At 49.1% G+C, this 24,752-nt stretch overlaps 2 protein-coding genes and 2 non-coding genes across 15 annotated transcripts in view; 3 read left to right on the top strand and 1 right to left on the bottom strand.

The window, feature by feature from the left end:
* The first annotated feature begins 133 nt into the window (after nucleotides 1-133).
* LOC105488737 (ribosomal protein L27a) lies at nucleotides 134-3,206 on the top strand. The gene is made up of 5 exons (XM_011753099.2): nucleotides 134-212; nucleotides 607-670; nucleotides 1,374-1,449; nucleotides 2,081-2,255; nucleotides 3,040-3,206. The coding sequence occupies exons 1-5, from the start codon at nucleotides 210-212 to the stop codon at nucleotides 3,166-3,168; spliced, it is 447 nt and encodes a 148-aa protein (XP_011751401.1). The 5' UTR covers nucleotides 134-209; the 3' UTR covers nucleotides 3,169-3,206.
* Nucleotides 1,591-1,720, top strand: LOC112427871 (small nucleolar RNA SNORA3/SNORA45 family). Its single transcript, XR_003019631.1, has one exon. It is a non-coding gene; the product is annotated as a small nucleolar RNA SNORA3/SNORA45 family (small nucleolar RNA).
* On the top strand, nucleotides 2,801-2,931 carry LOC112427870 (small nucleolar RNA SNORA3/SNORA45 family). The gene has a single exon (XR_003019630.2). It is a non-coding gene; the product is annotated as a small nucleolar RNA SNORA3/SNORA45 family (small nucleolar RNA).
* Nucleotides 3,207-10,671: 7,465 nt separating the features above from the next.
* Nucleotides 10,672-24,752, bottom strand: part of DENND2B (DENN domain containing 2B) — a 177,910-nt gene continuing 163,829 nt past the window's right edge. For all 12 annotated transcript variants that reach the window (XM_071075129.1, XM_024795017.2, XM_071075127.1 and 9 more), the window contains 8 exons: nucleotides 24,467-24,607; nucleotides 19,874-20,022; nucleotides 16,536-16,713; nucleotides 16,255-16,296; nucleotides 14,875-14,986; nucleotides 13,759-13,998; nucleotides 12,790-12,876; nucleotides 10,672-11,454 (listed from right to left, as the gene is read on the bottom strand). In XM_071075129.1, coding sequence (XP_070931230.1) covers nucleotides 11,420-11,454; nucleotides 12,790-12,876; nucleotides 13,759-13,998; nucleotides 14,875-14,986; nucleotides 16,255-16,296; nucleotides 16,536-16,713; nucleotides 19,874-20,022; nucleotides 24,467-24,607 — 984 coding nt within the window. In that variant the 3' untranslated portion in view covers nucleotides 10,672-11,419. The remainder of the gene's footprint in view (nucleotides 11,455-12,789; nucleotides 12,877-13,758; nucleotides 13,999-14,874; nucleotides 14,987-16,254; nucleotides 16,297-16,535; nucleotides 16,714-19,873; nucleotides 20,023-24,466; nucleotides 24,608-24,752) is intronic.

Here is a 24,752-nt window from a genome sequence, read left to right as displayed (position 1 = left end):
ACCGAGACCGTTCACCCTCACCACAAGATTTTGTGAAGGGTATCACCACTCCGAAGAGGCGACTAGGAGACGCGCAATCCCGCGAGACCAAGAGGCCCCGCCAGAAGCCCGGCCTCTGTGACCGGAAGTGAGGCACTTGGCCCCGCCCCCCGTGCCCGATACCTCGCGAGACTTGGCGAAGGCCTTCCTTTTTCGTCTGGGCTGCCGACATGGTAGGTGTTTCGCTTCTTGCCTCCTCTTCCTTGCTGGCGGGGACTCCTAAGCTCATTCCCATTGCCCCTAGTCATCCACTCCCTACCATGGTCGGGGCTTCCAGGCTGCGCATGGCCGCCTGCAGGGCAGGGTGGCCGGCGCGGGCGCGGGCGCGGGCGCGGGGCGGTGCTCCCGGAGCCGTCTGTTAGGCCCGCGGTTCAGATCTCTAGGACACGCGGCCTCCGGCGCTACCGTGGTGAGCACGGCCCTAGGCCGATCGGTACCCTCAGCTTTACCGAACGCTCAATTAGTTGGGTCCTTGATCCACAGGCTTACAGGCCCATCTCACAGCTGGCAGGCATCGCCCCCTGCCCCTAATTCCTTAGGCCTTACCACCAAGCTTTTTCCACACAGCCATCCAGACTGAGGAAGACCCGGAAACTTCGGGGCCACGTGAGCCACGGCCACGGCCGCATAGGTGAGTGCCGGCTTCCCCTCGGGGTGGGCCTTGGGCTCTCTTCGGGTGCTTAGCTAGTCTGGAGATCGGTAGCCTATAAGAATAAGACCTTTTTGTGGGGTCAAGTTGGACAGCTGTTGATTTTTTTCTGAGGATCCTGTAGTAGTCCAGTTCTAAGGAATTTCACATCAGTGGAGTAATGGGAATTGAGCAGGCACGGTGTTAGGTTAGTTGAAGAAGTGGAGTACTGTGGGAATGCTGTGATGTGGAACCTGAAAAGATGTTTCACCCGGAATCCTGAAGTAATCGCATTGCTGAAACCGGCATCGGTAGGGTAGGAACAGCGTAAGTGGGACACAGACGTCTGGGGAAACGCTCGGCTTTTGTACGAGGAAGTATTGAGTGGCATGAGAAGGCTGTGTGGTGCATGTAGCTTTTTTGGGGGGGGCGGGGGGGAAAGACTGATCACTGTCGCCCAGGCTGGAGTGCAGTGGCGAAATCTCGGCTCAAGCGATTCTCCTGCCTCAGTAGCTGGTATTACAGGTGTGCACCACCACGTCTGGCTAGTTTTTCTATTTTTAATAGAGTCGGGGGTTTCTCTGTGTTGGCCAGGCTGGTCTCGAACTCCTAACCTCAGGTGATCCGCCCGCCTCGGCCTCCTAAAGTGCTGGGATTACAGGCATGAGCCATCACACCGGCCCCATGTAGCTTTGTATTCCTGCAGGCAAGCACCGGAAGCACCCCGGAGGCCGCGGTAATGCTGGTGGTCTGCATCACCACCGGATCAACTTCGACAAATAGTAAGTGTCCTTGGACTGCTTTTGACAGCTTGGGAGGTAGGGGCAGAGAGAGGGCTGGCTTAAACAAAAAGTTTAGAAGCAAGCCTTGCCTACTGCTGTTTTTTTACCAAGTTAACACTTCGTGTGAACTGAGAACCTGTCATCGAGGCTAGAGTCACGCTTGGGTATCGGCTATTGCCTGAGTGTGCTAGAGTCCTCGGAGAGTAACTGCTGATCTTATTCACTGGCTGTGGGCCTTATGGCACAGTCAGTCACCAGGTTAGAGACATGCTTCACATTCACCTACTCACAAACTAGTGGATGATAAATTTTGGCTATTCGGAAGACCTTTATTATAGGAGTATGTAGATTTTCCATAGAGTGCTGTTATGTGGCTTGAATTTTAGTCTCAGCCCTGCCTCTAACATAGTCAGTGGTTTATCTTGGTTCCAGGAAATAAGACTAGCCTTTTCCTCATGATAGTCTTTGGTGGTTTTTAAAACCGTTGTTTAAGTCAACAGATGTATCATGTGCCTGACACTGCTCTACATCAGTGAACAATTTACACTGTAATGGGGGAGGTAACTATAAAGATGATAAACATAGCATCTTAATTGGAGTGTGTATGAAGGTGGTTGTTATCTCTTCCTAGCCACCCAGGCTACTTTGGGAAAGTTGGTATGAGGCATTACCACTTAAAGAGGAACCAGAGCTTCTGCCCAACTGTCAACCTTGATAAATTGTGGACTTTGGTCAGTGAGCAGACACGGGTGAATGCTGCTAAAAACAAGACTGGGGCTGCTCCCATCATTGATGTGGTGCGATCGGTAAGTTAATTGGATGTTTTTCTATACTTCCATACCTTCCCTTACAAAAACTCTGGCTTAATCTAATCCACTTAAAACCTGTACTTCCCAGTTACCTACCAGACATCCATTCTTCCTGTGGTAGAATTATCATAGGTATTTCCCTGTCAGTAACAGTGCCTACTGTCACTGCCCAGGTTGTATCAGGTTTGCATTTCGTGCTTGAACTATAGCTGGTTCTGATCGAGCACAGCTCTTGGCCCTTCATGTTCCCCAGATAATAGAATCCTAATACGTTCCATCGATACTCAGTGCTGTACATTATCTGAAGAGATTTTCCCCCAAAACAGATATATTTTGTCTGTCCTTGGTGGGGGGTTCTGGTCCCTGTGTTAGTCTTAACTCTCATGAATATGGAGATAATCTTAAGAGGCCAGAACCCTAGGGGCGCTTTAAATTGACTTCCCAGCCTATTTAATGTCCATTGAGTAGTTTTAGTGGTCAGGAAGGTGGTTGTCTTCTTTTGCTTAGCAGGGGGTTTTTGAGCAGGAGGAGGCTTATGCTTTGCCGAGACTAGAGTCACATCCTGACACAACTCTTGTCCTGGTGTGCTAGAGTACTCGAAGAGAATTTTCTGGTCTTGATTCACTGGTGGGGGCAGTTGGTGCCCCCATTAGTGCCCAGATCAGAAACATACATACCCTGCCTAGGGATTTAGAAAGTGGGCTGGCAGTCTTTCCTCATACCCATCACGCAGTAGGTACCTGCTACAGTGTATTGTAAACTTTTTTCTCTGTTCTTCCAGGGCTACTACAAAGTTCTGGGAAAGGGAAAGCTCCCAAAGCAGCCTGTCATCGTGAAGGCCAAATTCTTCAGCAGAAGAGCTGAGGAGAAGATTAAGGGTGTTGGGGGGGCCTGTGTCCTGGTGGCTTGAAGCCACGTGGAGGGAGATTCATTAAATGCTGACTACTTTTTCTTTGTGGTGTGAGTATAGGTTCTTCAGTGGCATCTCTACATCCTGTGTGCATTGGGAGCCCAGGTTCTAGTACTTAGGGTATGAAGACATGGGTTCCTCTGCTGACTTCCCTCAGAAAGTATATGGTAAAGATAAGACCAACACAGGCATTGGCCAGTGAAACATTTCTGTTTATAAAGTCAGAATGGGCCGGGCGCGGTGGCTCAAGCCTGTAATCCCAGCACTTTGGGAGGCCGAGACGGGCGGATCACGAGGTCAGGAGATCGAGAGACGATCCCGGCTAACACGGTGAAACCCCGTCTCTACTAAAAAATACAAAAAAATAGCCGGGCGAGGTGGCGGGCGCCTGTAGTCCCAGCTACTCGGGAGGCTGAGGCAGGAGAATGGCGTAAAACCCGGGAGGCGGAGCTTGCAGTGAGCTGAGGTCCGGCCACTGCACTCCAGCCTGGGTGACAGAGCAAGACTCCGTCTCAAAAAAAAAAAAAAAAAAAAATGTCAGAATGATACCTGTTGATCACTGAAAGGTCTGCATGTATTGTATTCTGAATTTTACAGTGAATGGGAGAATGTACCCTAATTGTTCGATGGGGCTCAAAAGGAAAGATTCCATTTTTAATGGTTCACATTCTAAAGAGGGGCAGTGTGATAGGAATGAGGTGGTCCTTTAGGACTTAATTCCTCAGCCCAAGGTTTTTCCTCTTGGCCCCCCTTTTTCTTAAACGGAGTCTCTCTTGCCAGGCTGGAATGCAGTGGCATGATCTCGGCTCCCAGGTTCAAGCAGTTTTCCTGTGTCAGCTTCCTGACTAACTGGGATTACAGGCACCTGCTACCATGCCCAACTAATTTTTGTATTTTCAGTAGAGCTGGGGTTTCACCATGTTGGCCATGCTGGTCTCTTAACTCCTAACCTCAAGTGATCTGTCCACCTTGGCCTCCAAAAGTCCTGGGATTATAGGTGTGAGCCACCACACCCGGCCATGGCTCCTTAATCTTGATCGAAATTCTTGTTATATTTTGAATGTGATGAATCAGAGTCTGGAGATGGGGGTCCAGCAATCTGCAATTTCAATATGCCAGGGCTTTTCTGTATGTCAAAGTGGGTTTGAGATGGTTAATTTTTCTTCTAGTCTGAAATGTATCGAGAAAATTTGGAAATCCTGAAGACCAGAAATTGAAATAAGTTTTTCTAGGATTTGTGTTTCTTGCTGTTGGAAAACTGATGGTGACCAATGCATGTTTACAAATAAGATCCTCATAGATCTTAGGGTAAATTATAATTTGCTACAGTTTTATGATTCTTCTTGTGATTTTGAACTTTTTTTGACCCAAAATAATGCAGTCTAAAATTAGGCAAATAAGACGGCACTTAGACTCCTGGGTTTTAGTTAGTGGAGGTTTTCTGTGGGGTCATAATATGCATAAGCCGAGAACCATGGTTGTCTATGGGACATATCTGTCAGGATAACCTTTAGAGGATGTTGGGGATCAAATACAAGGCACAGAGAAACACTGAATTGGCTTACATAAGAATAGGATAGAATTACAAGCAGTAGTGAAACCTTGATTCAGCTGGACAATTTTAAGCAAATGTATCATTTGGCTTGTATCTTCTGTTGTGCTGGAGGAGGTTAGAAATAGGGACTCTCCAGACCAGCCTGACCAACCTGGAGAAATCTTGTCTCTACTAAAGACACAAAATTAGCCGGGCGTGGTGCCACATGCCTGTAATCCCAGCTACTTGGGAGGCTAAGCCAGGAGAATCTCTTGAACCCAGGAGGCATAGGTCACGGTGAGCCGAGATCGTGCCATTGCACTCTAGCCTGCCATTCCACTCCAACAAGAGTGAAACTCAGTCTCAAAAAAGTAAAGGTTCTCCATTAGAGCCCATAGAGGACTTCTAATATGGAACCTGAATTCAAGGATCCCACAATAAGTGGTTAGCAGTTAATGATGAATTAAAGACTAAATATTTGGTCTCCACCCAATACCTGTGTGACTTTTAGTCCCAATTTCCTCATCTTTAAAATTTAGGTGAAAGTGCCTACCTGAGGATTGTATAGATTAAAATGGAAGCCATGCACTTAATTTTTGTGTTTGACTTAGTAACAAGTGCAAACTATTATGGGAGCAGATGGAGTCAATTGGCCTTCATGTGATTGTCAGTGGGAAATTGGTCCAAGCAGAGGGAATACTGGTTCGGGAAACTGGTTTGGGAAGGTTAGGCAAACGGGAAGTGCTATGGTGAAGACAAAGATTACCCTGACTGGGCTGTAAAGGACAGCTACAATGGGAGGCTGAAGGCAGAACCAAGAAAATGGGAGTATGGAAAAGGTACGATTCAGACGACATAATGGACAGGACTTGGAGACAGAATTGTAGTGGGCTGATCACAAAATGATGAGACATGGAAGGAAGCAGAGTTTGGGGGGAAAGATCGCTAGTCCCTTAATGGCTACCTTCCCCAGGAGATCATTGTTAGGCCATCCGATCCTCTGGCCTGGGAAAGAAACACTGATTTCATTGCTGGCTTGTTCACTGACCAGAAGCTACAGCTAGTAATTTCTAAAAACTTAGTTTTATGTGATGAGGAACAGATGAAAAGTTTTGAACCCTAAGTCCACCGATTCCAGTGCTTTCTCGAACTCGCATTTACTAAAATGTTTTCATGACTGCCAAGCTTTGAATAGCCTGCTGTGTTCATAGAGGCTCACACTGGCGATCTCTAGTGGCTGGCTAAAGCTTGAATTGCAAAGGATACAATTTCTGGTCTAATGTATATATGCCTTAAATGTAGTTGCGTTCAAACTTGGGAGCTGCAGGTGCAACTTGATTTTATGACAAATGTCTGCCACATCATTTGCACAAGCAGTGCTCGTCTAGGACAGCTAAATCAGGCGAGCTTTCAATTAAATGTACTACTAGACCCTACTTAGCGGCTAACTAGCCCAAGAGCAGACAGCCCAGGGACGGACTGCAAGTCGAAAGCGCGGGCGGAAGCTCCGCAGCTCCTGCCTGGTGGCTCCATCGGCTGCTTTCATCAGTCAGCACGACCCAACCGCAGTGGCGTCCCTACAACACAGACCGCAGCTTGGGTCTCAGGTCGGCCCCTGAGAGCCACTTCCGGTGACTAGCTTCTACTTCCGGAGATGATGACTTCCCCGCGTCCCAGACTGGAAGAAGCACGGAGGAGACCGGCCTCGCTTGGCCACTTCCGGTAAGGGTGGCGCCAGCCAGTGGTGAGCGAGTGCAGGTAGCTCCCCTGGAGAGGCGGGATGTTCAACTCCACCCCTGGTCCCTGGGCGGCCGTGGGTCCCCTTCCAAGCGGAGGAATGGCCAACCTCGCCGCACTTCCAGCACCGATTAGGGTGCGTTTAAGAACGGGAGGCGTGGCCTTTGCGTAAATCTTCAAGATGGGAACCTCCAGAATTTGTCTCAATTGTCTAAAAGGTAATGAGCGTCAGCCACGTTCAAGGGCACTTTGGGCTAAAAAAGAAAGTGCTTGTACACGGATGGAAATGTTCTGGAAACAAAACAAAAGGAATTTCCTCTTGGGAGTTTAGGGAAATGAGGGAGACGAAGTATGTTTTGGTGCTGTTTGTTTTTTGTTCAACCCAATGCATATTTTCATGTTGAGAGGCAATATAAATGGAGAAAAATATCTTGAGAAAAAAAAAAAAAAAAAAACTACCAGAACTTGCCAATGCTGAAAAGTAGTATTTTCTCTTTCGAGAGTTTTCATGGCCTTTTAAATTACACCCCCACCTTCACAGGCAAATAAATTTGTTTTGGAATGCACACCACATCATCTGGCTCTAGAAACGTATTTTGTGTAGCGCCCCTAGCAAGAATGTAGGTTAAAGTGTATATTTAATTCCTGGCTGTATTTTACATCCCAATTTTTATTTTCCTCTCATTCCCACTTTACGTTGTTTCAAATAACCTCGTTTGTGTATCCCTGTAAGTCATTTTGGGTACAAAGTGGGTTATAAGTATACATGTGAAAAGATATTTTAACAAAAATTTGAGCTGTAACTGTAATCACACTTATTTTCTTGGGTCGTGATATGATTTGGATGTGGTTTTAAATTTGGCCCCTGGTATGGGCAGTGTTGGAAGGTGGAGCCTATTGGGAGGTGTTTAGATCATGGAGGTAGATCTCTCACAAATAGATTGATGTTCTCCTGTGGGGCTGAGTGAGTTCTCACTCTGCTGGGAATGGAAAGCAGGTTGTTTAAAAGGCGTCTGGCTTCCTCAGTTTCTCTTGCTTCCTCTCTTACTACCCCTACCCGATCTCTTTGCACATGCCCAGCCCCCCTTCTGCTTTCTGCTGTGAGTTGAAACAGCGTGAGGCCCTCCTCAAGTACAGCTGCCCAATCTTTAACTTTTCAGCCATCAGAATCATAAGCCAAATAAATCTTTTTTCTTTATCAATTACCCAGTTCCAGGTATTCTGTTATAGCGACACAAAATGGACTAAGATGGGCCCTAATTCCACAGATTCCAATGTGAACCAGAGTTTGACTAATACTGTTTAAGGGCAATTCTTCAAAATACTGCTTTTTAAAAAGCCCAGAATACTTATTTCAAGACTACAGTTTGTCAGAGCATTTAGAACAGTGTAATGAAGCAGCCTGCCCTGCATTAAAAGAACTTAATTGCAGAACAGAGGAGAGCTGACACTCCTACAGGTGAGGGGACTTCCCTGGTAGAGGAGATAGCACTGTTATCCCTGAGCAATTGCCCCAGTATTGTCAGAAAGCCACTGTTTAAGGACACTTGCTGTCAGTGGCCACAATACCATCTTTTACGGGAGTGTTTTGGAAACAGTGATTTTTTTTTTTTTGTTTGTTTGTTTTAATTAATAGAAGTGGGGTCTTTACTATGTTGCCCAGGCTGGTCTCAAACTCCTGAGCTCAAATGATCCTCCTGCCTTGGCCTCCCAAAGTGCTGGGATTGTAAGCATGAGCCACTACACCTGGCCACATTGGGGCATTTTTGTTACAGTCATGGAGGGGAAGTGACCAGGGATGCTAAATATCTTGGAATGGATGAGCTGGTCCTACACAATAAAGAAAAATTGAACTTACAATCTAACTTCATTTACATATAACTCCAAAAGTTGGTTTGTTTTTTGTTTTTGCAGTTTTCATATACTTCTCAGTTTCCTAGGATTCTAACTACTGTTTAAATAAGGGGAAGCTCATACTTTGTTTTGTTCAGAACATTCCCAAAAATTGTTCATTTCAGAAAACTCACCAATAACTACTCAGTAGGATCTGAGTTGCTGATACAACACTTTTCTCCATCTGCATATGGTAGCTGTTGCATTCACAGTAATTCTGTGTACAGTGTAGGCATGTGATTATCTCTTCTAGTACAGTTGTGCACAAGCATTTACATATTTAAATATAACAAAATATTTGTTTTATTTCTGCCCTTTTATATTACAGTTAAGGTATATTTCAGTAGCTTATGTTTGAATTTCATTTCAGGGTAGTGGAGGGAATTAAAGTATTTGCTATTAAAACTAAACTGTTGGATCTGATAGGGTTGAAAATCATTGGTTTAGAGGTCCAGAGATCATGTGAAAGAACGTGGAAAGAAGCCCTGAATACTTTTTGTAAACCCCAAGCCAGGCCCACTGTCCACACCCTCCTCTCCCCATAAGGCTGCTGTGCCTTGGCTATGGCAATCACTCTATGGGCCCTTGCAGCCTATTCTAAGCCATTATATGCAAGTACTGATTTTCTGGATTGGGACCAGAGCTGCAGCCACAGTAGCGGGTAGACATACCGCTCTGGTATTCACGTAAGGGCATACTATATTTTAAAGATATGTAAAAGTGGCAAAATTTATGAATAAGGCCGGATGTGGTGGTTCATTCCTGTAATCCCAGCACTTCAGGAGGACTGCTTGAGCCCAGGAGTTTGAGACTAGCCTGGGCAACACAGTGAGACCCCATTAACGCAAATTTTAAAAAACATTTTACACATACACATCTTGTGATCTGATCGCATGTCTAAAGGTTATTTGGAGCCATGCTGAAAAGGAAGGGTGGAGGAGAATGGGGGAGGAAGGGAAAGAGAGACAGCGCATGTACCTTTTAGGAATTAAATCTATATTTTTCTTTTTTTTTTTTTTGAGACAGCCTCGTCCTGCGCCCAGGCTGGAGTACAATGGCACGATCTCGGCTCACTGCAACCTCTGCCTCCTGGGTTCAAGCGATTCTCCTGCCTCAATCTCCCAGTAGCTGGGATTACAGGCATGCACCACCATACCCGGCGAATTTTTTGTATCTAGTAGAGATGAGGCTTCACCATGTTGGCCAGGCTGGTCTTGAACTCCTGACCTCGTGATCCACCCACCTCAGCCTCTCAAAGTGCTAGGATTACAGGCATGAACCACCACGCCCGGCCTGTATTTTTCTTATTAAGGAATCTGCTTCTGTGACTATCCTAAGCCCAGGCTGAGTTAAGAGCGACGAGTTCTGGAGGGAACTACATCCCACTCTGAGTCTCCTGGTTGTAATCCGTCTTTTCTCTTGATCCGAACTGAAGACTCGCGAGGCTTCAATCCCTGTCCTAGTCCTGGCAAATGGCAGAGTCAGAAAATGACTTCGCCTTCCCAGAAGACAAACCCTCTACTTTATTCTGTGAGGCTGACAGCAGGCCCAAACCATGGACAGGTTGAGGCCTGCGCAGGCCTCAGTGGAGATGGGGAGAGGGAAGAGGGGAAGGAAACTTAGGATGGGATCATCTCTCAACAAGGGTGGAAGGACAGGAAAACTTTACTCATGGTTCAAATCCTGTCAGACCCAACCACAATACCAAGGAAAACGGTTGCAGCTTAATGCCTCACTTGGGAGTTTGCAAAGTCTCTGCTCTCCCAAGGCCTTGGTGGGTGAAAAGCCTAAACCATCCTTATTTCCCACCTTGTTCCTCTCCTCCTTCTTCTGTGGAATGTAGCAGTACTTTCTGTATGAAAACCTAGGGTTCCAATGGAAAAATGATTCACAGAGTGACATGGAAGAGTCACAGGGAGTGGGTCAGGGCTATGCCCAAGCCTGCGTTGGCATTAGCTGGGCTTCACTCCACCAATGTCAGGACACTCAAATGACATCTTAGGGGCTTCAGGCTGAAGAGGAAAATGTTAAGATTTACCTAATAATGGGGCCAACGGGCAAAGAGCATTCTTTCCATCACTGGAAACACCTAAGCACAGGCTGAACACTTGAGGGAAGCTGAACTACTGCAATGACTGGGTATCTTCTAACTTAAGACCAGTCATGCAACTTAGGCTGGAGAACTCCATTTCAGGGGAGGTCAGTGACTCACACTAAAGCTAACCCCTTAATCTAGTACTCAGTTCCCTGTGTGATGATGTTTCATCTCTGACTGGCCAGTCCCAGCCCACTCCAAGGAGAGAGAACTCTAGATAACAAAGCCAAGGAACACATGAGGCTCTGGGCCCAAACAACTGTACACTGTTTATTGAGAACACCCGTAGATGGGAAGGAGGAATGCCCTGTACCGCATCGTGGCCACCACTGACTGGGAGCCAGGCCCAGAGAGCACTGGCAGAGCTGGGGGTGGGCTTTCCATGACACACTGACCATCTCAGAGGCTGGGAGGAATGAGAGGACTAGGCCTAAGACCCTGGTGCCATGCTGCAAATGGGGACTGATTGGCCTTTGCCTTTCAAAAACAGAGGGTATGGGTATGGGGACTACCAGGAAAAAATAGAAACTCAAGTTTTTTTAAAAGGTCCTCCTGTACATAACAAGACAGCATCTGCTCTCCAGGGCCTGAGACTGGCAGCAGGGGCCTCAGGCAGGCAGGCAGGCAGGCCGAAGGCCTCCAGGGAAGATCAGTGGTTTGGCTGAGACAGTCAGCTGCACAAAACTGGCCAGTCACGAGCACCCAGCAAAACTTCATCCATGCTCTGGCAGGACAGGAAAGCACCCGGCCCCTTGGGAATATACAAATATTTACCATATTCTCTTTGCTTGTTACAAAAACAGTTAAGAAAGCTTACAGCAGATTATTTACAAACAGTATCCCGGGATATGATGAAGGCAGAGGTGGGCTGGCTTAGAGGATGGGATCTGTGGGGGCAGAGGAGCCACAGCAGCCCAGAGGGTCCCAGGCTGGGCCTTCTCTCCAGGCTTCAGGCTCTGCAAGGCACTGGACTCTGCTACTGAGAAGGGGGCTTAATTCTTCTTGTGGAGGAACTTCATTTTGTTGCCTGTGGGCCAGAGAGGACAAGAGAGAGAATGTTCAGTGTTATCCCTTCCAACCTCCACTCCCTCTCCTCCTCGTAGCCATAACCCTCTTAGTGGGAGAGGAAGAGGGTTAGGAAGACTGGATTACAGCTGTGATCTGATCCAGGGTAGGGAAAACACGTGAGAGCTCTAATTAGGGCACTGGTATTAATCGCTGTGTGGTTTTAGGCAAGCTACTTAACCTCTTTGGTCTCAATTTCTCTTTAAACAGAAACATGCTATCATTCTCTGATCTGACGGGCTGAGCACCCTGCAGGGAGGGGAGCATTTTGCAGGAAGGGCACTTGCACTGCTGTGTCTGCAGACCTGTTATGGTCTAGAGGAAAGCTCACTGGCTCTCATGGCCTTCATATTCATTCAGGATGGAGCGCACACAGAAAGACCTGATGTATGTGGGAACCTGGGATTCCTCTTTGTATGCAATATGGTAAATACAGCCTGCCCTCCGTATCCATGAGTCCTGCGTTCATGGGTTCCATGTTTATAGATTCGACCAACTGGAGATCAGAGATATTTGGGGGGAAAATGAATGGTGGTGTCTGTACTGAATATATATAGACTTTTTTTTTCCTCATCATTATTCCCTAAACAATACAGTATAATATCTATTTACAGCTGGGTGCACTGGCTAACGCCTGTAATCCCAACACTTTAGGAGGTCAATATGGGAGTATTACTTGAGCCCAGGAGTTTGAGACCAGCCTGGGTAACATAGCAAGACCTCATCTCTACAAAACAAATTTTAAAAATAGCCAGGCGTAATGGCATATGCCTGTAGTCCCAGCTACTCAGGAGGTGGAGGAGGGAGGATCACATGAGTTCAGGAGTTTGAGGCTGCAGTGAGCTAGGATTGCACCACTGCACTCCAGCCTGAGTGACAGAGCCAGACCTTGCCTCTAAAATAAAATAAAATATAAAATAAATAAAATAACACAGTTTACATTGTATTAGGTATTATAAGTAATCTAAAGATGATCTAAAGTATATGGGAGGATGTGCACAGGTTATATGCAAATACTATGCCATTTTATAGAAGGGACTTGAGCATCTGTGGATTTTGGTATCTTTGGGTATCCTGGAACCAATCCCCCACAGATACTGAAGGACCATTACTGTGCAAAATGCCCTTGGAATTCTGGCTGAGAACCACCTCATCACTATGGGATGTCTACATCCTGTTCTGTCTACAGCCCCAGTATAACACATGTGGACACTGATTTAGAGTATTTGGGGGCACAAATCCCCCAGCCCCTTCCTTCTTGCTGAACATCTATCTCATGAGTAACAAGGCTACTTACCCAAACCTCGGAGAAACTTATTCATTCCACTCTGCTCAGTGTCTGGGAGTTCTTCTAAGTACTGTTCCACTCGCTGCTCAAAAAGACCTGGGTAAGAGAAACAGGCACAGGGAAGAGAATAGTCATTGGAGGAAAGAAAGGGAAGGAGAGGCCTACATGAAGGGAACCATGGAGCACAGATGCCAAAAAACGAGAAAGCAAGCATCTGGGATGATAATTTGCAGGAGCATCTTACTAGAATTCAGACTGGCTCATCAAAGCAATCATTAGTGACATCTTGCTGGGGTTCGCTGCTGCCACCCTGCCTCCCCATGCACTTTCCCAAGCTGCACTAGGGTGAGGAGGCTGCTTCTCAGTTCAGAGCTGCCCCAAGTGGACATCTCTAGCTTCCTTCAGACAACTCTACCATGTTTTTCCAAAAAGGTTGTTACACTAAATGGATAGTATTAGAGGACAGAAGAAATACTAACCCTGAGGTTAGAGAGAAAGATTGTGATGAGATGAGAGTCCTAAAATGAGCTGATGAAATAGCAAAAAGCGAGATAACCATCTGCCTTCAATGAAGACTACCACCAACTTACAACAGCTGACCCAGTGCTCTCTAAGGGAATTCCCAACCCCTGGGTTCTCAGAACCCCCAAAATTGCTCAGTCTGTTCCTTTTCTCTGGATAGAAGGGCTTTCTTCTATCCTTCTCTTTGAGTAGGGGGTGGGCAACCAATAGCATGCTGCTCCTAGGCGGAGATGAGTCCCATCTCTAGCTCTGTGGCTCAGCCTGTGCACAGCCTTGTGAAGGCATTGACTGGGAAGGAGGAGGAGAATGCTCCCTTGGAAGTTTCTAACAGAAGTAAAGGGCTGTTAAGAGGCCTGGCCCTAGCTTGATGTCCAAGAGCTTCCATCATAGTGCCTGGTTCTTCAGCCCTGCTGTGGGTGAAAAAATTAGAGAAGAGAGCTGATAAACAAGCCTTACCCTTTGCCCGACACTTTCTTAGCTCCCTGTCTTGGATGAAGCCCGCAAACATCTGAGACTCCATAAAAACCTCAAGAAAGCGGCGGATGCTTTTAGAGGCCACAGATTTGCGGAAGGCCTCTCGCTGAAAGGCTCTCTCTCCCTTCTCGCTCTGTGTCAGAAAGAGGGAGTAGTGCCCAACGGTCTCCACAAAGAACCGGATAAACACCTCCGACACCAACCCATTGAGGGTATTACATTCTGGAAGGGAAAAGAAAATCTTTGAGGTTCAGGTCAAGAGCCTGCAAAGCCTTCCTCAAATCTTCACCTGGTGTAGTCTTCCTCTCCCCAGCAAGACTTCCAGCCAGTACCACTCCTCTGTTCTGGAAGCTCTTTTTGAGACTGAGTTTCACTCTTGTTGCCCAAGTTAGAGTGCAGTGGTGCCATCTCAGCTCACTGCAACCTCCACCTCCCAGGTTCAAGCAATTCTCTTGCCTCAGCCTCCCAAGTAGCTGGGATTACAGGTGCACACCACCACGCCCAGCTGATTTTTCTATTTTTAGTAGAGATGGGGTGTCACCATGTCAGCCAGGCTGGTCTCGAACTCCTGACCTCATGTGATCCACCTGCCTCGGCCTCCCAAAGTGCTGGGATTACAGGCATGAGCCACTGCACCCAGCCTCTGGAAGCTTTCTCTCTTGTGCCCATGGCCTTGTAACTAGCCTACAAGCTGCCGAAGGCCAGAAACTATGTTCTGAACATGGAAATTGAAACATAATTGCTGGATGAATTAAAGTAGAAACCAGAGCACCACTTTTGTCATATCCCTCACCCTAAGTGATTTTTCTGGCTTCCAAGGAAGAGGAAGTTCCTTTCATCTCCTGCAATGGCTTGAGGTAAGGCCTGAGAGGGAGGAATAATTAGTTTCCTGTCAGCAGAAAGTATCTTTGGGGTTGCCACATGTCTTTGGGTTTTCCTTCCCAAACCACCTGGGGTAAAGACGCTAGGGTGAGACCAAGGTCCTCATCAGCCAGAAGGGGTTTGGTGCGCAGAGACAGAGTTCTGGCCCTATGGGGCCCTGACCCAGAGCAGAGGGAGCCTGGAGCAGAGCTGACCATGCCCGGGCACTATCCTCACCATCGTCGGAGTCACTGTCGGAGTCCTGGGAGATCAGCTCATTCTTCCTCTCCAGAGCCTGCTCCAGAGCTGCCTGTAACTTCCTAGGTAACAATGTGTCCTCGTCGTCCATCTGCAGGAGAAAGAAGGCAGTGACAATCATAGCTGACGCTGAGCTCTTACTGTGTGCTAAGACCTGTTAGAAGAGCTTGAGTAGGTAATCTCATTTATCTCTCCCAATAACCCTCATAACTATCATCAACCTCATTTTAAGATGAGGAACTGGAGCACAGAAAGGTTAGGAAACTTGCCCAAGATTACAGAGATTAAAAGTAGTAGAGGGCCAGGCACAGTGGCTCATGCCAGTAATCCCAACACTTTGGGAGGCTGAGCGGGAGGATCACTTGAGCCTAGGAGGGTGTTCGAGACCAGCCTGGGCAATTTAGCAGGTCCCTCTATCTGTAAAACACACACACAAAAAACAATTAGTCAAGTATGGTAGCATGCACCTGTACTCCCAGCTACTTAGGAGGCTGACGTGGGGAGGATCACCTGAGCTCAGGGAGGTCGAGGCTGCAGTGTCATGATTGTACCACTGCACTCCAGCCTGGATGACCGTGAGACCCTGTCTCAAAAAAAAAAAAAAAAAAAAGGTGGTAGAGCCAGTGGCCTTTGTGACCAGGACTAGCCAGGGGTTCCTGATTAGGTCTCCCCAATTCCTCCATCATCAGCTCTAGGTAGGAGGCACAGTTGGCTTGGGGCAGGGGGACCGTGGCCAGCCTGTGTCTCAGGAATGAAGTTAGACTGCTGTTTCAGTCTCTACACTCTGTTTCTGTGTCCACATCACTATGCCTGGTACCCAGGGAGTCCTCGGCTCCATCACTGTGTGTAACAGACAGTAAGTACATTTCCATAGGGGAGGCACTGGGTTGCGCTCCTTGGTAGAGAGCCAGGAGGATTTCCACGACTAACAAAGGCTTTTTGTAGTTCACAACGATCATTGCAAACCTGTACGTTACACAACAATCTATAGTTATTTGTGTAACCCCCAGCAACATTTCAAGGCAGGTGTTGTCACCACCTCTGCTTTAGAGCTCAGAGGAATTTAGAGGCCTAAGACCATGTGGCTCAAAGCGGGCAAAGTCCAGTGGTCAAGTCTGTGGACTCCCAGGCCGTGTTCTTCAAGTTCCCACACTGCCTTCCAGAAGCTGATGATGCCACTGGAAAGGCAGACCCTGCTGAGGTCAAGGATTCCAAGACTAGCTTCTCCCCACCCTTGACTAGTCTGTGAGTCAGTATGGAACCCAGAGAGCTCAACAAACAGATTGTGAAGGTTGAGTAGTGTGTGTGATGGTGCAGGGTGCTCAGGAGCCTGATTCTAGCAAGCACCCACCCTCTTACCTGTCGGATGAATCGGTCAGATCCCAGATTCACCATCAGCGCCTGAGAAAAGGAGTCATTAGCAGAGTGGCTCAAGGCATGAGTCCCGCAATGCCCTCTGCCGGGCCTCCAGACCTCCCAGGTTCCCAGGGTCAGATAACAGGAAGAACTCCAGCCGGGGATAGACCTCCCAGGGAGAAAGGATAAGAGCCTGGTAAAGAGGCCGAGGGGCCACAAGTAAGATCCCAGCACCTGCTTCCCCTTCCACCCCTCCCCCCAGCTGGTTCCCCGCCGTGGCCCACCTCCTCCACAGGCAGCTCCTTCAGTTTGGGGAGGGAGCTGGAGAGCAGGCCAACCAGGAAGGGGGTGGGACAGCAGACGATGTCAATCATGGAGGCCGGGAGAACAGGAATGAAGGTGTGCTGCCAGGAGAAGGGGTAGAGCAAGGCCACCACCGCGTGGGAGCAGCTGGAGAGGGTACTGATGGGCAGACAGACAGAGAGACAGAGCACCTGAGCCCAGGCCCAGGACCTTAGAGTTCACTGGAGGCTCAGGACAGCCTTTGATCCTAAACCTCCCAGTGCAACAAAAATGCTAATGAGGCTCAGGGACCCTGCAGACTGGTGAAGCCCCCACTTTCCCGCTGCGTAGTGCCTCAGGGACAACAGTGCTACTCTCAGGGAAATGCACTTACAAACAGCCAGGAAGGTACGCAGCAGCCCGCAGGACAGTCATCTGACAAAGATCTGGAAAAGGGCTGTCTTGGGTTTGGGGGGCACATTACTGGGCCCATGGCTGAGGAGGCAGGAGGTTTTGTAAACCCCTAGGGCCAGTGAATGCAGATCCTGGGTACCCTCTCCCACCCCACATCAGAACTAGGCAAGAGGGACAAAGAACTTGTGGAAAACCTAAATCATCATCAGCGGAACATGAGCTGGCTGGACCTACCCCTCCCCTCTCCAGCCAGAGGCAGACCCCAGGCAGAACAGGAAGGACATCTTTTCCAAGACCCCAAATTGGCAGAACTTGAATACCCGGCCAGGCCAAGAACAAGACCTTGGGATCATCCCTCCCAGAATGGTCCTGGAATGTGCTCAGAGGCAGCTGCAACCACAGGAAACAATAGCTGTATTCACAGCCCCATGGGAGCTGGGCTGGGGGGTGGGGTGGCAAAGAGGAGGCTCAGCCATGCATTAGAGGGTAGAACCTTCAGGAAAAGAAACCTCATGGTCCAGGCTCTCTTAGGGTCCTGGCCACTAAGATCAGGCCAGGCCAGGGCACCAAAGCCGGGCAGTCAGGGGCTTTGTTGGCTGACAATGACCATGGCTGGCACACAAGAGGGGCCTCTTGGAGCTGCTGTACCTAGCTCATTCCAGCTGTTGGGCTAGATTTCTTCACAGGGGCCTCATGGGCCCACAAAACACGTAGAACTGCGAGACACAGAAGCACTGAGGCTGTGATGGGAACAAGTGAGGGGCAGTTTTCCTTTCTAAACCCTGGCGCTCTATGGAAAAGTCAGCAGCTCTGGTTTTTCTTCCTTCTTTCTTCTCCTGGGCTGAGGATGGGCCTGGGTTCCTGTCCCTATGAGGGCAATCGGGAGTTCATTTCTCGGGCTCCTCTCAACTGCTCCCTGTATATACGGAAGGAAGTATCCCAGGGATTCAGGACTTACTGGAGGGCAAACCAGAAGGGGGATTTTCCTTCACTGCCCTCCTCTGAGCACCTGACATTAAGGTGGCTTAATCAATGTCCAAATGACCACTCTAGAGAAGCCACTACTTGGGATGGATTCTTTGACCAAAACAATACGTAACATGTTGCCAATAACCCATCCTGTTGTTGTAGGAGTTATTAAGAAATTATTTTACGCAGAGAGGAAAAGTTTTTGTTTCTTTTTAATTTTTAATTTTTTATTTATTTACTTATTTTGAGACGGAGTCTCACTCCCAGGCTGGAGTACAGTGGCACAATCTCCGCTCACTGCAACCTCCACCTCCCGGATTCAAGCGATTCTCCTGCCTCAGCCTCCTGAGTAGCTGGGACTACAGGCGCCCGCCACCACACCCAGCTAATACAGGGTTTCACCATGTTGGCCAGGATAGTCTCAATCTCTTGACCTTGTGATCTGCCAGTCTCGGCCTCCCAAAGTGCTGGGATTACAGGCGTGAGCCACCGCCTCGTTTCTTTTAAAGCAGCTCAAAAACGTTTCTTGTCTAGAAAGCAAGCCCTGGCTCTTACAGCCAGGCAGGCAACCTTTGATATGCAAATACAGACCATTAGAAATTGGGTCCACCCAACACGGCAATTCTCACCGTTGTCTTCTTGCCCTTGCCCCCACATGTGCCTAGCAGCATGGCTGCCCCGCATATTCCCACGTGTGTAGAACATCAGGCACCCTATATTCGCATATTAAAAGGTGAGGATGGGAGGACCAGCTTTTTCGGGGGCTACATGAGTGACATGCCAGGTCAAACCAATCCCCTAAGCCCTATGCAAATCAAACACCGCCTCCTCCAGCCTACTTATAAAACTGGCTGGTGTCCACAGCACTTGAGGTTCCCTCTCTTGGCTTTGGAGCCTCCCTCCCTCTGTCTCTGTACTTCTCCTTTCTGCCTTTCTTCTTTCCTTCTTGCCTATTAAACTCTCCGCTCCTTAAAACCGACCCCACGTGTGTCCGTGTCGTTTTATCTAAACCAGCATAAGAACCAAAAGCCCTAGTGTTCCTCCACTCATTGGAGCCGTATCACTCTCCCTTGCCTGTGTCACCCCCCAACCACCACTGACATAAAACTTTTTTCTTTTTTAAACCTTGGCTGTCTAGAAGAGCTCTCACTTCTTCCTTCCTAAAATGCCTCAGGTCCAGTGACCATCACTTCTGCCACCCGTCCCATGGCCACCACCAGACCTTGACACCTCTACCTCTAAAGTCCTAAATGCCAGCATTTCAGACCAAGATTTGTGACCCACCCAGCTTTTTTCTTACTCCTCCTAAACCAGCTCCCCCACTTCCCTGGCACCTCCAGGCCCTGCACATCGTTTCCTGGTGTGGGCTGGCCAGCCTTCCTCACCCACTCTCCTCTCTGCACCTCAATGCCCCCATGGCATCCCTCTCCCCAGCCCTCCCAGTGCCCAGCCCTGGGCCACTGCAGTCGCCTTCTCCAGGGGACACCCTCCACAGGACCCTCACTGGCTGGCTCAGCACTCCTCACACTGTCCCCAGTCAGTGCTCTTGCCCCTTCCTCACAGCGGCTCTTTCCTTAAACTCAGCATCCCATTGAGATGGCTTTGCCTCCCCTTCCAGAAGAAATGCAACCATCTGCCAAAAATCTCAATTTCTTAACGTTTCCCCTGTACATATACTGCCATCTGCACAGTCTTGGCTGTTGCAAAGGAAGAAATGTCCCTCCCTCTTCCCTCAGGCCAAGCCCTCCACAGGGTTCTCAATCCCGCCATCTGTGTGCTCCCAAACCCTTCTCCCTCACCCACACAGGGGTGCTACCTTTCCACCTAGTCTTTATCTCCCTACGCACAGCCCCACTCCAGCACCAGCCAGCAAGTGCTTAGGCTCCTGAACACTTGCTGATTCGCTTGTGGGCGTGCTTTCCCCCCCCCTCTTCTTCCTTGCCCAGCTGGGCCCTACCTGAGCTTATCTGCCACAAAAATGACCCGGCGCTCCAGCAACAGCGAGGCAAAGATTCGGATGAGCTGGCGCACACTGAGGCAGGTAAAAAGGCACTCAAAGTCCACGTGCTCCAGCCGTGAGTCCATGGGCCGCCGCAGCTCTAACACCTGCAGGAGAGCAATGGGAAAGTGGGCCTGGGCCAGCCAGGTGGGTGCTGCCCTCCGGCCCTCCATGAAGCAACTGGAGGCTGCTTTCCCCTTCCCACCTGCTCTTTTCCAGGTCTCTCGCCTATCCTGCTATGCAGTAAACCCCTCTCCTCCACCCCTCAGACTACAGCTCTGCTCTCATAGCACTTGAACACCCAGGCTGTGGGTGAGAGGGCTGCCTGTGAAAGAGGGGAAGGATCCAGAAGGAAGGAGTTGAGGGACTATCCATCGGGACCTCAGGAAGAGAGGAGAGCTGACTGCTCTTAGAGATAGGGAGAAGCAGGGAACCACACAGCCACATCTCTAGGGTCCTCCTGCCCACCTCCCCAGACAAAGGTCTAAGCCCTTAATGCTGACTAGACCCCACTGCTCTCCAGGCATCTCTGCATCCCAGGACTCTAATCCCAGCCACCTCTGGAAAGGCAATGCTGGTGTCCTTGTTGCCCTGTCCCCCTCCCTTTCCTGCTAGAAAGAGTTTCCTTCCAGAGGCTATTTGTCCTGCCATCCTGGCCTTTATCTCCATCACCCTAAGTCCTGTGCCAGGCACAAAGAAAACACAAGCAAAGGGCTGGCCATTCTGCAACCTTGCCATGAAGCAGGACTGTCTTATCAGGGCTAGGCCTAGCCTTCTTTCCTCCAAAGGTGGCTCCCAAGGTCAGTGCCACAGCTCAGAGAGCCACTTCTCTGGGGGCAGTCACGGGGGTGGAAGGTAGCGAGTGACCCCAGTGGTGAGGGCAGGAGGAACTGCTGATGCTCAGGCTGTGCCAAAGCGGCTGTCCCTGGGGTCTGCTTGGCCTCATCCTTGGTCCCACAGCGTGTGTGTGCAGCATAGATGTGAAGGCCTCCTGAAAACTAGGGTGAGAAACCAGTTCTCTCTCATTGCCCGATGGCATCAAAGGTAATGCTTTACAAGGAGTTTTTATACCCACATCATCTCATTTGTTCCTCAGAGTCTAAGCAAGTGAAGGTGTTCTGATTCCTAACTCAGCATCCATCCTTCTGGGCCCCAGAGAAGCAGCAAAGTGGGCACAGGGTACAGTAGCGGTCTGTGTCCACTGTCTCTCCCACCTGATGGTGTACTCCTGGAAGGCCCGGTGATCCGCCAGATGCTGGGTACACCCCAAATGGTCAGTGAATGTGGGCTCAAGGAAAGAAGTACCACAATGATGCCAGAGCCCTTTATACCTGCTCCAGGCCCTGTCCCCGCCCCAGAATTCACAAGCTCCCTGCATGCAGCCCAATAGACTCTGCTCTCTAGCACCCAGCCCCTACTGTCCCTGGGGCCCAACCCTCCCCCTTCCCCCAGGGATTGAGAATTCACACAGGCTGCTCCCACTCCCCGCCTTGTTCCATGCATCCCTGCCTTCAAGGAGATCAGGCCCAGGGGTCTGAAGGAGCCGAGCAGTTACAGTCTGGGAGTCCAGTCTGGGAGTCCGGTGGGTGTGACCAACATCTGCACAGGGACAGGCAGGACATCTAGGAGGGCAGCCAAGCTCATGTGCGTGGGGAGGGGTCAGGGAAGCCTTTCAGAGCACAAGGTACTTGACTCCCCAAAAAGACAAGAAGGGAATTGTCTTCTAGGCAAAAGGAAGTAGGGTTGACGGAAGAGTAAGTATCAAGTCAGAAGATGAGAGCCCAGTGAGGTGGCCAGTGCCAGACCACGAAGAGATCCCAGGCATGATGCTAGGCTATAAGGGAAGGGTCACCTATCCTGTGCCCCACAGCCACCACAAAGCCTAAAGTTTCTCTAAATGAAGGGGAGAAAAGAGGCGAGGAGAAAGCCCTCAAGCTAGGAGTTGCCACTGCTCAGCAAGCTTGGTATGCTTTTTTGGTCAGTCCTTCTCCCATTCTCTACAACTAATTTATTTACTCTTCCCTCTCCTAGAACCCAACATCCACCTCTTACTCTCAAAGAATGACCATATATAATATATATATAATTATATATATATAATATAAAATATATATATATATATATATATATATATATTTGTTTTTTTTTTGTTTTTTTTTGAGATGGAGTCTCGCTTTGTCACCCAGGCTGGAGTGCAGTGGCGCGATCTTGGCTCCCTGCAACCTTCACCTCCCAGGTTCAAGAGATTCTCCTGCCTCAGTCTCCCGAGTGGCTAGGATTACAGGCATGCGCCACCACACCTGGCAATTTTTTTTTTTTTTTTTTGTATTTTTGGAAGAGACGGGGTTTCAACATATTGGCCAGGCTGGTCTCAAACTCTGGACCTCAAGTGATCCCCCCACCTCAGCCTCCCGATGTGCTGGGATTACAAGCATGAGCCACTGTGCCTGGTCTGACCTTTTCTATTTTGAGAAAATCAAAGCCATCAGATGAGAATCCAAAATCTACTACGCCACAACCTCCTCTCCTAATAAATGCCAAGCCCTCCATGGAGCCTAACACTCACATCTTCTCAGTACACTCTGTTAGCCCCTCCTCCTCCTGTAGCTTGAACCTCTTCCTCTGGCAGCCATTCCCACCAGCATACAAACAACCATCCCTAACAAGCTTCCCTAGTTCCACATTTCAGTTGCTGCCCTCTTCCCTATTTTTGTCCACAGCCATGCAATCTTGAGAAGATGTCTACACAGGCTGTTTCCACTTCCTCACCCCCATCACTTCTCAACTCACTCCAGCCCAACTTCTGGGCCCTGCACTTGTCAAGATCTTCCACACCTCATCCTGATCTCTTAGTGGTACCTGCTTCAGATCATGGCTTCCTTTTTGAGGTGCTCCTCAGCCGAAGCCCTCCCCTGGTGTTCCCCTCTCCTCAAACTTCAGGGCTGTGGCTCCTCTCCTGCAGGGCCTCTGCATGTTGGGGTTCCCCAGGACTGAGGAGGACTCCATACTGGGCTCTCTTCTCTTCCCTATTTACACTCTTTGCTACTACATATCTTCTATTGGGGGTCTCATGGGCATCTCAAACTTGACATGTACACATTTGGACTCTTCCTCCTCATTATCTGCTTCTCCTTCACGAGCTCCCATCTCAGTACATGGCTCCATCATCTACCCTGGGGCTCCAGCCAGAAAACTGGGAGTCAGCCTTACAGTCTCTGTGACAACTACGCCCTATTTCCAATCAAACACAAAGTGCTACTGGTCCTAATTCTAAAATCCATCTACTTCCCTTCTTCTTCTACCACATCTTAATCCAAAGCTGCCATCATCTCTTGCCTGTAGTGCCGCAACAGTATCCCTGCTGGTCTCCCCGTTTTCACTCCAACCATTAGCTACATGGCTGCCACAGTGGGCTCTGAATACATGTATCAGCTGGCCACAGGTGGCTCATGCCTGTAGTCCCTACAGTTTGGGAGGCAGAGGTGGGAGGATTGCTTGAGTCCAGGAGTTCAAGACCAGCCTGGGAAACATGGTGAAACCCTGTCTCTATAGAAAATACAAAAGTCAGCTGGGTATGGTGGTGCACGCTTGTAGTCCCAGCTACTCAGGAGGCTGAAGTGGGAGAATTGCTTGAGCCTGGGAGGGTGAGGCTGCAGTGAGCCATGATAGCACCACTGCACTCCAGCACCACTGCACAATATGGGCGGCAGAGTGAGACCCTGTCTCAAAAAAATAAAATGAAAACATATATCAGATCTTATCATACCCCTGCTTTAGATAAAATCCACAAATCCTTAACTTGGCCTAGCAGGGACATCGTGTTTGGGTTCTTGCCTGCCAACCCACTCCCCTACCCCTACCCCGTCAACCCTCTGACCAGCACATGCACTTGCCCAACTTTTGCCTTTGCAGATGCTGGTTCCTCTACTTGGAATAATCTTCTCCCATTCATATCCTTCTCTTTCCGTCTCCCTCCTCCTGCTTCATTTAGTTGCCCCCACTCACCACTCAGGTCTCTGGTCAAGTGTTACTTTCTCAGAGGAGACCTTCCCTGGCCCCTAATTTAAAGCAGAACCCTTGTTCCACACTCTCATAAGGTCCTGTGCTTTCACTTGGCTCGTAACACATTTAGGAATTATCTATTTATATGTAAAAGTGTTTACTATAATATCAGTATCTCCCACTAGACTACAAACTTCATGAGGACAGAGAGGTGTCCCTCTAACTCTGACTCTGCTCTGAGGTCTGGCACAATCTCTGACTGTGAGATGGCACACATTCAGTAACTGTTCGATGAATGAACAAAAGGAAGGCAGATGGAATGCAGTTTAGCCCAAATGGGTCAAGGAAGGCCCCTGGGAGGAGCAGAAGGCTGGGCAACATGTACATTCCTATTGTTCGCTGTTGTGGTCCCTTGTGATTGGGTACACTGACATGGTTGAGCAAGGAGGAGCCGTGCTCTGCACCCCTCAAAGACTATGACCTTGGCTAGTGTGGTCCTCCTGCCACCCCAGCCCGTAGCCCAAGAGAACAGGGTGCAGAAATCCTTACCTCATTGCCAGCACCTGGCAGGAATGTCTTCACTTTGATGGTCTTCCCTGGGGCTGGGAAGGGCGACTCCATGAGACTTCTCATGAAAGGATAGACCAATGCCGCGGAGATCCCACGCCGGCGCTCCACCTCATCTAGGATCTGTGCCCACCGCCAGCAGCCCAAAGAGGAAGGGTGTCAGGGCAGTGCCCTTCCCCCCTCCTGGCAGAGAAGAGGGCAGCCAAGCATCTGACCAGGCTGGCCCAGAAGCTGGCAGATGGGAAGGCGGTCTTGCCAGGATCTGCAC

Source organism: Macaca nemestrina, chromosome 12 (genome assembly GCF_043159975.1).
Source record: "Macaca nemestrina isolate mMacNem1 chromosome 12, mMacNem.hap1, whole genome shotgun sequence".
In the NCBI taxonomy this organism is placed as follows: domain Eukaryota; kingdom Metazoa; phylum Chordata; class Mammalia; order Primates; family Cercopithecidae; genus Macaca; species Macaca nemestrina.
Note: the sequence above shows the minus strand (reverse complement) of the source record. Positions and strands in the feature narration are given on the sequence as shown.